The sequence below is a fragment of the Lampetra fluviatilis genome, chromosome 67, assembly GCF_964198595.1.
Source record: "Lampetra fluviatilis chromosome 67, kcLamFluv1.1, whole genome shotgun sequence".
Taxonomy (NCBI): domain Eukaryota; kingdom Metazoa; phylum Chordata; class Hyperoartia; order Petromyzontiformes; family Petromyzontidae; genus Lampetra; species Lampetra fluviatilis.
In genome coordinates this window covers 382,140-394,402 of record NC_136341.1, presented here as the reverse complement: position 1 = coordinate 394,402, position 12,263 = coordinate 382,140, and the positions used below count along the sequence as shown (strand labels likewise).

Here is a 12,263-nt window from a genome sequence, read left to right as displayed (position 1 = left end):
GTCTCAGTGTCTCAGTGTCTTCGTGTCCCAGTGTCTCAGTGTCTCAGTGTCTCAGTGTTTCAGTGTCCCTGTGTCTCAGTGTCTCAGTGTCCCAGTGTCTCAGTGTCCCTGTGTCTCAGTGTCTCAGTGTCCCTGTGTCCCTGTGTCCCTGTGTCCCTGTGTCTCAGTGTCTCAGTGTCTCAGTGTCCCAGTGTCTCAGTGTCTCAGTGTCTCAGTGTCCCAGTGTCTCAGTGTCCCTGTGTCTCAGTGTCTCAGTGTCCCTGTGTCTCTGTGTCCCTGTGTCCCTGTGTCTCAGTGTCTCAGTGTCTCAGTGTCCCAGTGTCTCAGTGTCTCAGTGTCTCAGTGTCCCTGTGTCTCTGTGTCTCTGTGTCTCAGTGTCTCTTTGTCCCTGTGTCCCTGTGTCCCTGTGTCTCAGTGTCTCAGTGTCTCTGTGTCCCTGTGTCTCTGTGTCCCTGTGTCCCTGTGTCTCAGTGTCTCAGTGTCTCAGTGTCTTCGTGTCCCAGTGTCTCAGTGTCTCAGTGTCTCAGTGTCTCAGTGTCCCTGTGTCTCAGTGTCCCAGTGTCTCAGTGTCCCTGTGTCTCAGTGTCTCAGTGTCCCTGTGTCTCTGTGTCCCTGTGTCCCTGTGTCTCAGTGTCTCAGTGTCTCAGTGTCCCAGTGTCTCAGTGTCTCAGTGTCTCAGTGTCTCTGTGTCCCTGTGTCTCTGTGTCCCTGTGTCCCTGTGTCTCAGTGTCTCAGTGTCCCTGTGTCTCTGTCTCAGTGTCTTCGTGTCCCAGTGTCTCAGTGTCCCTGTGTCCCTGTGTCTCTGTGTCCCTGTGTCCCTGTGTCCCTGTGTCTCAGTGTCTCAGTGTCCCTGTGTCCCTGTGTCTCTGTGTCTCAGTGTCTCAGTGTCCCTGTGTCTCTGTGTCCCTGTGTCCCTGTGTCCCTGTGTCTCAGTGTCTCAGTGTCCCTGTGTCCCTGTGTCTCTGTGTCTCAGTGTCTCAGTGTCCCTGTGTCTCTGTGTCTCAGTGTCTCAGTGTCCCTGTGTCCCTGTGTCCCTGTGTCCCTGTGTCTCAGTGTCTCAGTGTCTCAGTGTCCCAGTGTCTCAGTGTCTCAGTGTCTCAGTGTCCCAGTGTCTCAGTGTCCCTGTGTCTCAGTGTCTCAGTGTCCCTGTGTCTCTGTGTCCCTGTGTCCCTGTGTCTCAGTGTCTCAGTGTCTCAGTGTCCCAGTGTCTCAGTGTCTCAGTGTCTCAGTGTCCCTGTGTCTCTGTGTCTCTGTGCCTCAGTGTCTCTGTGTCCCTGTGTCCCTGTGTCCCTGTGTCTCAGTGTCTCAGTGTCTCTGTGTCCCTGTGTCTCTGTGTCCCTGTGTCCCTGTGTCTCAGTGTCTCAGTGTCTCAGTGTCTTCGTGTCCCAGTGTCTCAGTGTCTCAGTGTCTCAGTGTCTCAGTGTCTCAGTGTCCCTGTGTCTCAGTGTCTCAGTGTCCCAGTGTCTCAGTGTCCCTGTGTCTCAGTGTCTCAGTGTCCCTGTGTCTCTGTGTCCCTGTGTCCCTGTGTCTCAGTGTCTCAGTGTCTCAGTGTCCCAGTGTCTCAGTGTCTCAGTGTCTCAGTGTCTCTGTGTCCCTGTGTCTCTGTGTCCCTGTGTCCCTGTGTCTCTGTGTCTGTGTCCCTGTGTCCCTGTGTCTCTGTGTCTCTGTGTCTCTGTGTCCCTGTGTCTCTGTGTCCCTGTGTCCCTGTGTCCCTGTATCTCAGTGTCTCTGTGTCCCTGTGTCTCTGTGTCCCTGTGTCCCTGTGTCCCTGTGTCTCTGTGTCCCTGTGTCTCTGTGTCTCTGTGTCCCTGTGTCTCTGTGTCTCTGTGTCTCTGTGTCCCTGTGTCCCTGTATCTCAGTGTCTCTGTGTCCCTGTGTCTCTGTGTCTCTGTGTCTCTGTGTCCCTGTGTCCCTGTATCTCAGTGTCTCTGTGTCTCTGTGTCTGTGTCTCTGTGTCCCTGTGTCCCTGTGTCCCTGTATCTCAGTGTCTCTGTGTCCCTGTGTCTCTGTGTCCCTGTGTCCCTGTGTCTCTGTGTCTCTGTGTCCCTGTATCTCAGTGTCTCTGTGTCCCTGTGTCTCTGTGTCCCTGTGTCCCTGTGTCTCTGTGTCTCTGTGTCCCTGTATCTCTGTGTCCCTGTATCTCTGTGTCCCTGTGTCTCTGTGTCCCTGTGTCTCTATGTCTGTGTCCCTGTGTCCCTGTGTCCATGTGTCTCAGTGTCCCTGTGTCTCTGTGTCTCAGTGTCTCTGTATCTCAGTGTCCCTGTGTTTCTGTGTCCCTGTGTCTCTGTGTCTCAGTGTCTCAGTGTCCCTGTGTCTCTGTGTCTCTGTGTCTCTGTGTCCCTGTGTCTCTGTGTCTCTGTGTCTCTGTGTCTCTGTGTCACTGTATCTCTGTGTCCCTGTGTCTCTGTGTCCCTGTGTCCCTGTGTCTCTGTGTCTCTGTGTCCCTGTGTCTCTGTGTCTCTGTGTCTCTGTGTCTCAGTGTCTCTGTGTCCCTGTGTCTCTGTGTCCCTGTGTCCCTGTGTCTCTGTGTCCCTGTATCTCAGTGTCTCTGTGTCCCTGTGTCTCTGTGTCCCTGTGTCCCTGTGTCCCTGTGTCTCTGTGTCACTGTATCTCTGTGTCCCTGTGTCTCTGTGTCCCTGTGTCCCTGTGTCTCTGTGTCTCTGTGTCCCTGTGTCTCTGTGTCTCTGTGTCTCTGTGTCTCTGTGTCTCAGTGTCTCTGTGTCCCTGTGTCTCTGTGTCCCTGTGTCCCTGTGTCTCTGTGTCTCTGTGTCCCTGTATCTCAGTGTCTCTGTGTCCCTGTGTCTCTGTGTCCCTGTGTCCCTGTGTGTCTGTGTCCCTGTATCTCTGTGTCCCTGTATCTCTGTGTCCCTGTGTCTCTGTGTCCCTGTGTCTCTATGTCTGTGTCCCTGTGTCCCTGTGTCCATGTGTCTCAGTGTCCCTGTGTCTCTGTGTCTCAGTGTCTCTGTATCTCAGTGTCCCTGTGTTTCTGTGTCTCAGTGTCTCAGTGTCCCTGTGTCTCTGTGTCTCTGTGTCCCTGTGTCTCTGTGTCTCTGTGTCTCTGTGTCTCTGTGTCACTGTATCTCTGTGTCCCTGTGTCTCAGTGTCTCAGTGTCCCTGTATCTCAGTGTCCCTGTGTCCCTGTGTCCCTGTGTCCCTGTGTCCCTGTGTCCCTGTGTCCCTGTGTCCCTGTGTCTCTGTGTCTCTGTGTCTCTGTGTCCCTGTGTCCCTGTGTCCCTGTGTCCCTGTGTCCCTGTGTCCCTGTGTCTCTGTGTCTCTGTGTCTCTGTGTCTCTGTGTCTCTGTGTCTCAGTGTCTCAGTGTCTCAGTGTCTCAGTGTCTCAGTGTCTCTGTATCTCAGTGTCCCTGTGTCTCTGTGTCCCTGTGTCCCTGTGTCCCTGTGTCCCTGTGTCTCAGTGTCTCAGTGTCTCAGTGTCTCAGTGTCTCTGTGTCTCTGTATCTCTGTATCTCTATCTCAGTGTCTCTGTGTCTCTGTGTCCCTGTGTCCCTGTGTCCCTGTGTCTCTGTGTCTCTGTGTCTCTGTGTCTCAGTGTCTCAGTGTCTCTGTATCTCAGTGTCCCTGTGTCTCTGTGTCCCTGTGTCCCTGTGTCCCTGTGTCTCTGTGTCTCTGTGTCTCTGTGTCTCTGTGTCTCTGTGTCTCTGTGTCTCTGTTTCTCAGTGTCTCAGTGTCTCTGTGTCTCTGTATCTCTGTATCTCTATCTCAGTGTCTCTGTGTCTCTGTGTCTCTGTGTCCCTGTGTCCCTGTGTCCCTGTGTCTCTGTGTCTCTGTGTCCCTGTGTCTCTGTGTCCCTGTGTCTCTATGTCTGTGTCCCTGTGTCCCTGTGTCCATGTGTCTCAGTGTCCCTGTGTCTCTGTGTCTCAGTGTCTCTGTATCTCAGTGTCCCTGTGTTTCTGTGTCCCTGTGTCTCTGTGTCTCTGTGTCTCAGTGTCTCAGTGTCCCTGTGTCTCTGTGTCCCTGTGTCTCTGTGTCTCTGTGTCTCTGTGTCTCTGTGTCACTGTTTCTCTGTGTCCCTGTGTCTCTGTGTCACTGTATCTCTGTGTCCCTGTGTCCCTGTGTCCCTGTGTCTCTGTGTCTCTGTGTCTCTGTGTCTCTGTGTCTCTGTGTCTCTGTGTCTCTGTGTCTCTGTGTCTCAGTGTCTCAGTGTCTCTGTATCTCAGTGTCCCTGTGTCTCTGTGTCTCTGTGTCCCTGTGTCCCTGTGTCCCTGTGTCTCTGTGTCTCTGTGTCTCTGTGTCTCTGTGTCTCTGTGTCTCTGTGTCTCAGTGTCTCAGTGTCTCTGTGTCTCTGTATCTCTGTATCTCTATCTCAGTGTCTCTGTGTCTCTGTGTCTCTGTGTCCCTGTGTCCCTGTGTCCCTGTGTCCCTGTGTCTCTGTGTCTCTGTGTCTCTGTATCTCTGTATCTCAGTGTCTCTGTGTCTCTGTGTCCCTGTGTCCCTGTGTCCCTGTGTCCATGTGTCTCAGTGTGTCTGTGTCTCTGTGTCTCTGTGTTCCAGTATCCCTGTGTCCCTGTGTCTCAGTGTCTCAGTGTCTCTGTGTCACTGTATCTCTGTGTCACTGTATCTCTGTGTCCCTGTGTCTCTGTGTCTGTGTCCCTGTGTCCCTGTGTCCATGTGTCTCAGTGTCCCTGTGTCTCTGTGTCTCAGTGTCTCAGTGTCTCTGTATCTCAGTGTCCCTGTGTTTCTGTGTCTCTGTGTCACTGTATCTCTGTGTCCCTGTGTCTCTGTGTCTCTGTGTCTCTGTGTCTCTGTGTCACTGTATCTCAGTGTCCCTGTGTCCCTGTGTCTCTGTGTCTCTGTGTCTCTGTGTCTCAGTGTCCCTGTGTCTCTGTATCTCAGTGTCCCTGTGTTTCTGTGTCTCTGTGTCACTGTATCGCTGTGTCCCTGTGTCTCTGTGTCCCTGTGTCTCAGTGTCTCTGTGTCTCTGTGTCCCTGTGTCTCAGTGTCTCTGTATCACAGTGTCTCTGTGTCTCTGTGTCTGTGTCCCTGTGTCCATGTGTCTCAGTGTCCCTGTGTGTCTGTGTCTCTATGTTCCAGTATCCCTGTGTCCCTGTGTCTCAGTGTCTCAGTGTCTCTGTATCTCAGTTTCCCTGTGTCCCTGTGTCTCAGTGTCTCTGTGTCCCTGTGTCTCTGTGTCCACGTGTCCACGTGTCCCTGTGTCTCAGTGTCTCTGTGTCTCTGTGTCTCTGTGTCCCTGTGTCTCTGTGTCTCTGTGTCCCTGTGTCCCTGTGTTCCAGTGTCCCTGTGTCCCTGTGTTCCAGTGTCCAAGTGTCTCTGTGTCCACGTGTCCACGTGTCCCTGTGTCTCTGTGTCTCTGTGTCTCTGTGTCCCTGTGTCTCAGTGTCTCAGTGTCTGTGTCTCAGTGTCCCTGTGTCTCTGTGTCCCTATGTCCACGTGTCCACGTGTCCACGTGTCCACGTGTCCCTGTGTCTCAGTGTCTCAGTGTCTCAGTGTCCCTGTGTCCCTATGTCTCAGTGTCTCTGTGTCCCTGTGTCTCTGTGTCCCTGTGTCCCTGTGTCCCTGTGTCTCAGTGTCTCAGTGTCCCTGTGTCTCTGTCTCAGTGTCTTCGTGTCCCAGTGTCTCTGTGTCCCTGTGTCCCTGTGTCCCTGTGTCCCTGTGTCCCTGTGTCTCAGTGTCTCAGTGTCCCTGTGTCCCTGTGTCTCTGTGTCTCTGTGTCTCAGTGTCTCTGTGTCCCTGTGTCCCTGTGTCCCTGTGTCTCAGTGTCTCAGTGTCTCAGTGTCTCAGTGTCTTCGTGTCCCAGTGTCTCAGTGTCTCAGTGTCTCAGTGTTTCAGTGTCCCTGTGTCTCAGTGTCTCAGTGTCCCAGTGTCTCAGTGTCCCTGTGTCTCAGTGTCTCAGTGTCCCTGTGTCCCTGTGTCCCTGTGTCCCTGTGTCTCAGTGTCTCAGTGTCTCAGTGTCCCAGTGTCTCAGTGTCTCAGTGTCTCAGTGTCCCAGTGTCTCAGTGTCCCTGTGTCTCAGTGTCTCAGTGTCCCTGTGTCTCTGTGTCCCTGTGTCTCAGTGTCTCAGTGTCTCAGTGTCCCAGTGTCTCAGTGTCTCAGTGTCTCAGTGTCCCTGTGTCTCTGTGTCTCTGTGTCTCAGTGTCTCTTTGTCCCTGTGTCCCTGTGTCCCTGTGTCTCAGTGTCTCAGTGTCTCTGTGTCCCTGTGTCTCTGTGTCCCTGTGTCCCTGTGTCTCAGTGTCTCAGTGTCTCAGTGTCTTCGTGTCCCAGTGTCTCAGTGTCTCAGTGTCTCAGTGTCTCAGTGTCCCTGTGTCTCAGTGTCCCAGTGTCTCAGTGTCCCTGTGTCTCAGTGTCTGAGTGTCCCTGTGTCTCTGTGTCCCTGTGTCCCTGTGTCTCAGTGTCTCAGTGTCTCAGTGTCCCAGTGTCTCAGTGTCTCAGTGTCTCAGTGTCTCTGTGTCCCTGTGTCTCTGTGTCCCTGTGTCCCTGTGTCTCAGTGTCTCAGTGTCCCTGTGTCTCTGTCTCAGTGTCTTCGTGTCCCAGTGTCTCAGTGTCCCTGTGTCCCTGTGTCTCTGTGTCCCTGTGTCCCTGTGTCCCTGTGTCTCAGTGTCTCAGTGTCTCAGTGTCCCTGTGTCCCTGTGTCTCTGTGTCTCTGTGTCTCAGTGTCTCAGTGTCCCTGTGTCTCTGTGTCTCAGTGTCTCAGTGTCCCTGTGTCCCTGTGTCCCTGTGTCCCTGTGTCTCAGTGTCTCAGTGTCTCAGTGTCCCAGTGTCTCAGTGTCTCAGTGTCTCAGTGTCCCTGTGTCCCTGTGTCTCTGTGTCTCAGTGTCTCAGTGTCCCTGTGTCTCTGTGTCTCAGTGTCTCAGTGTCCCTGTGTCCCTGTGTCCCTGTGTCCCTGTGTCTCAGTGTCTCAGTGTCTCAGTGTCCCAGTGTCTCAGTGTCTCAGTGTCTCAGTGTCCCAGTGTCTCAGTGTCCCTGTGTCTCAGTGTCTCAGTGTCCCTGTGTCTCTGTGTCCCTGTGTCCCTGTGTCTCAGTGTCTCAGTGTCTCAGTGTCCCAGTGTCTCAGTGTCTCAGTGTCTCAGTGTCCCTGTGTCTCTGTGTCTCTGTGTCTCAGTGTCTCTGTGTCCCTGTGTCCCTGTGTCCCTGTGTCTCAGTGTCTCAGTGTCTTTGTGTCCCTGTGTCTCTGTGTCCCTGTGTCCCTGTGTCTCAGTGTCTCAGTGTCTCAGTGTCTCAGTGTCTTCGTGTCCCAGTGTCTCAGTGTCTCAGTGTCTCAGTGTCTCAGTGTCCCTGTGTCTCAGTGTCTCAGTGTCCCAGTGTCTCAGTGTCCCTGTGTCTCAGTGTCTCAGTGTCCCTGTGTCTCTGTGTCCCTGTGTCCCTGTGTCTCAGTGTCTCAGTGTCTCAGTGTCCCAGTGTCTCAGTGTCTCAGTGTCTCAGTGTCTCTGTGTCCCTGTGTCTCTGTGTCCCTGTGTCCCTGTGTCTCAGTGTCTCAGTGTCCCTGTGTCTCTGTCTCAGTGTCTTCGTGTCCCAGTGTCTCAGTGTCCCTGTGTCCCTGTGTCCCTGTGTCTCTGTGTCCCTGTGTCCCTGTGTCCCTGTGTCCCTGTGTCTCAGTGTCTCAGTGTCCCTGTGTCCCTGTGTCCCTGTGTCTCTGTGTCTCAGTGTCTCAGTGTCCCTGTGTCTCTGTGTCTCAGTGTCTCTGTGTCCCTGTGTCCCTGTGTCTCAGTGTCTCAGTGTCTCTGTGTCCCTGTGTCTCTGTGTCCCTGTGTCCCTGTGTCCCTGTGTCTCAGTGTCTCAGTGTCTCAGTGTCTTCGTGTCCCAGTGTCTCAGTGTCTCAGTGTCTCAGTGTCTCAGTGTCCCTGTGTCTCAGTGTCTCAGTGTCCCAGTGTCTCAGTGTCCCTGTGTCTCAGTGTCTCAGTGTCCCTGTGTCTCTGTGTCCCTGTGTCCCTGTGTCTCAGTGTCTCAGTGTCTCAGTGTCCCAGTGTCTCAGTGTCTCTGTGTCTCTGTGTCCCTGTGTCTCTGTGTCCCTGTGTCCCTGTGTCTCAGTGTCTCAGTGTCCCTGTGTCTCTGTGTCTCAGTGTCTCTGTGTCCCTGTGTCCCTGTGTCCCTGTGTCTCAGTGTCTCAGTGTCTCTGTGTCCCTGTGTCTCTGTGTCCCTGTGTCCCTGTGTCCCTGTGTCTCAGTGTCTCAGTGTCTTCGTGTCCCAGTGTCTCAGTGTCTCAGTGTCTCAGTGTCTCAGTGTCCCTGTGTCTCAGTGTCTCAGTGTCCCAGTGTCTCAGTGTCCCTGTGTCTCAGTGTCTCAGTGTCCCTGTGTCTCTGTGTCCCTGTGTCCCTGTGTCTCAGTGTCTCAGTGTCTCAGTGTCCCAGTGTCTCAGTGTCTCTGTGTCTCTGTGTCCCTGTGTCTCTGTGTCCCTGTGTCCCTGTGTCTCAGTGTCTCAGTGTCTCAGTGTCCCAGTGTCTCAGTGTCTCAGTGTCTCAGTGTCCCTGTGTCTCAGTGTCTCAGTGTCCCTGTGTCCCTGTGTCCCTGTGTCCCTGTGTCTCAGTGTCTCAGTGTCTCAGTGTCTTCGTGTCCCAGTGTCTCAGTGTCTCTGTGTCCCTGTGTCTCTGTGTCCCTGTGTCCCTGTGCCCCTGTGTCTCAGTGTCTCAGTGTCTCAGTGTCTTCGTGTCCCAGTGTCTCAGTGTCTCAGTGTCTCAGTGTCCCTGTGTCTCAGTGTCTCAGTGTCCCAGTGTCTCTGTGTCTCAGTGTCTTCGTGTCCCACCTGAATCATCTGCTGGGAGCTCCGCGTATTTCCGCCGCTTGTCTCTGCGTCTGCGTGTCCCCGTGACTTCGGTGTCTAAATTCTGTCCCCCATGTCCGCCCGGTACGTAATCTGCATCCATCTGAATTACACGGAGATACAGCGAGATACAGTGAGACAAAGACACAGCGAGACACAGTGAGACACAGACACAGTGAGACACAGGGAGACACAGACACAGGGAGACACAGGGAGACACAGGGAGACAGAGACACTGGGACAGACCCAGGAAGACAGAAACAGCGATTCACAGGAAGAGAGAGACACACAGGAATCCATGGGGGAGACACAGAGACACACAAGGAGACACAGAGACACACAGGGAGACACAGAGACACACAGGGAGACACAGAGAGACACAGGGAGACACAGAGACACACAGGGAGACACAGAGACACACAGGGAGACACAGAGACACACAGGGAGACACAGACACAGAGACACACAGAAACAGAGACACAGAGACACACAGGGAGACACAGAGACACACAGGGAGACACAGAGACACACAGGGAGACACACAGACACACAGACACACAGGGAGACACAGAGACACACAGGGAGACACAGAGACACACAGGGAGACACACAGACACACAGACACACAGGGAGACACACAGACACACATGGAGACACAGAGACACACAGGGAGACACAGAGACACAGGGAGACACAGAGACACACAGGGAGACACAGAGATACACAGGGAGACACAGAGACACACAGGGAGACACAGAGACACACAGGGAGACACAGAGACACACAGGGAGACACAGACACAGAGACACACAGGGAGACACAGAGACACACAGGGAGACACAGAGACACACAGGGAGACACACAGACACACAGACACACAGGGAGACACAGAGACACACAGGGAGACACACAGACACACAGGGATACACAGAGACACACAGGGAGACACAGAGACACACAGGGAGACACAGAGACACACAGGGAGACACAGAGACACACAGGGAGACACAGAGACACACAGGGAGACACAGAGACACACAGGGAGACACAGAAACACACAGGGAGACACAGAGACACACAGGGAGACACGCAGACACACAGACACACAGGGAGACACAGAGACACACAGGGAGACACAGAGACACACAGGGAGACACAGAGACACACAGGGAGACACAGAGACACACAGACACACAGGGAGACACAGAGACACACAGACACAGAGACACACAGACACAGAGACACACAGACACAGAGACACAGAGACACACAGGGAGACACAGAGACACACAGGGAGACACACAGACACAGAGACACACAGGGAGACACAGAGCCACACAGACACAGAGACACACAGGGAGACACACAGACACAGAGACACACAGGGAGACACAGAGCCACACAGACACAGAGACACACAGACACAGAGACCCACAGGGAGACACACAGACACAGAGACACACAGGGAGACACAGAGCCACACAGACACAAAGACACACAGGGAGACACACAGACACAGAGACACACAGACACAGAGACACACAGACACACAGGGAGACACAGAGACACACAGGGAGACACACAGACACACAGACACAGAGACACAGAGACACAGAGACACAGAGACACACAGGGAGACACAGAGACACAGAGACACACAGACACAGAGACACACAGGGAGACACAGAGACACACAGGGAGACACAGAGACACAGACACAGAGACACACAGGGAGACACACAGACACACAGACACACAGAGGGAGACACACAGGGAGACACAGAAACACACAGGGAGACACAGACACAGAGACACACAGGGAGACACAGAGACACACAGACACAGAGACACACAGACACAGAGACGCACAGACACAGAGACGCACAGACACAGAGACACACAGACACAGAGACACACAGACACAGAGACACACAGACACACAGACACAGAGACACACAGAGAGACAAACTTGTCCGCACCACAAAATCTGGATCTTCACAATGTGGCTCGTCCAACCCTTGGTCTGCTCCGTCGGAAATCTCCTCTTCGTCCAAACTCCAGTCACCTGCGTGAACAAGGAGGCACAGGTCACCACCACCATCACCACCATCACCACCACCATCATCACCACCATCACCACCAACAACAACCGCCATTCGCCACTAAGTGGCGGTGATGTCACCACGACGCTTGTGCCAGGCCATGTGCACCTTGAGGCCACGTGAAGTGTCGAACGCCCGCTGGCAGGAGGTCACGGGGCAGACCCAGCAGGTGCCACGGGTCGACTGACCGAGATGACCGAGATGACTGGCTGATGCACCACCTGTGCCCCCTACTGTGCCAACTTGCTGTGCTTTAGACACCCGGCGCTCCGCTCGTTGTTGTGAGCGTCGCTCCTCCGCCCTCCGTTGTTGATGGAGGGCGACTGCCTCCAACTGCCCAGTAGCGTCCTTCACGAGCCTCCTCCACTGAGGCCGATCTTGACACCACTGGTACCAGTCATCGACAAGTCCACTCAGCTCCACGTCCTCCTGTACCACATCACTCCATCTCTTCTCTAGCCGGTGCCGCGCCCGTTTAGCCCCCTCGATCCGGCCGAACAAAAGCTGTTTCAGCATGCGGTGGCTGGGCATGCGGGCTACATGACCCAGCCAACGTAGCCTTGCCTGCCGGAGAAGCTCACCGATGGGACTTTGCCCAGATCTTTAAAGGATTTGTGAGCTCCTCACACAATCCAGCCTGGTTAAACCCAGGATGGATCGTAGGCAGGCCAGCCTAAATGTTTCTAACCGGCGAAGATGCTCCATTAGGGGTGTCCAGGTTTCACAAGCGTAGAGAAGGGAGGGAATGACCGTGGCCGAGAAGACCCGAAGCTTCTTGCGGAGCGACAGACCAGGTAGCTTCCACACAGCGTTACGCAACCGATGAAAAGATATTGCCGCTCGTCTGATTTGGAGTGAGACCTCTGGTGTTAAACCGGAGCCGGTCATGAGCACACCGCCCAGGTATGGGAAACTCTCCACTCTCTCCACAACTGCGCCATCACCGATTGGGAGTTGTGGGGATGGAGTATCCGATGGTACAAAATACCCAGGCAGGTGCTTAGTTTTGGTGGGGCTGATGGTAAGGCCCCATCTCTTAGTGGCACGCTCCAGTCTCAGCAGCAGCGTCTCCAACCCCTCCTCTGAATGAGCAGCAATTACCAAATCATCGGCATACATAACATGGTTGACCAATAGGGAGCCATCCCTTGACCGCACCCGGGCATCGATCAGCCTCCAATTATATCTGTACCAAATGGAAATTCCTCCGGTATAGCTATTGAAGCCTTCACGAACTACGTGGTCAAAATAGATGTTAAATAATGTTGGAGCCAGAGGACATCCCTGTCGCACCCCAAGGTGTACAGAGAATGGCTCTGACTCCCGGCCACGTAGTTTTGCCCGGGCCCGCTCACCATAATGAAGGTCCTTAATGATCGTGAGCAGAGGGTCAGTGACTCCGAAAGTACGAAGAACAACCCAGTATCATA

At 54.1% G+C, this 12,263-nt stretch overlaps 1 protein-coding gene across 1 annotated transcript in view; it reads right to left on the bottom strand.

Moving 5' to 3' along the window:
• Positions 1–12,263, bottom strand: part of KRI1 (KRI1 homolog) — a 96,518-nt gene that overhangs the window by 14,933 nt on the left and 69,322 nt on the right. The window contains exons 14-15 of the mRNA XM_078882768.1: positions 10,711–10,796; positions 8,714–8,834 (exon numbers count right to left, since the gene is read on the bottom strand). Coding sequence (XP_078738894.1) covers positions 8,714–8,834; positions 10,711–10,796 — 207 coding nt within the window. The remainder of the gene's footprint in view (positions 1–8,713; positions 8,835–10,710; positions 10,797–12,263) is intronic.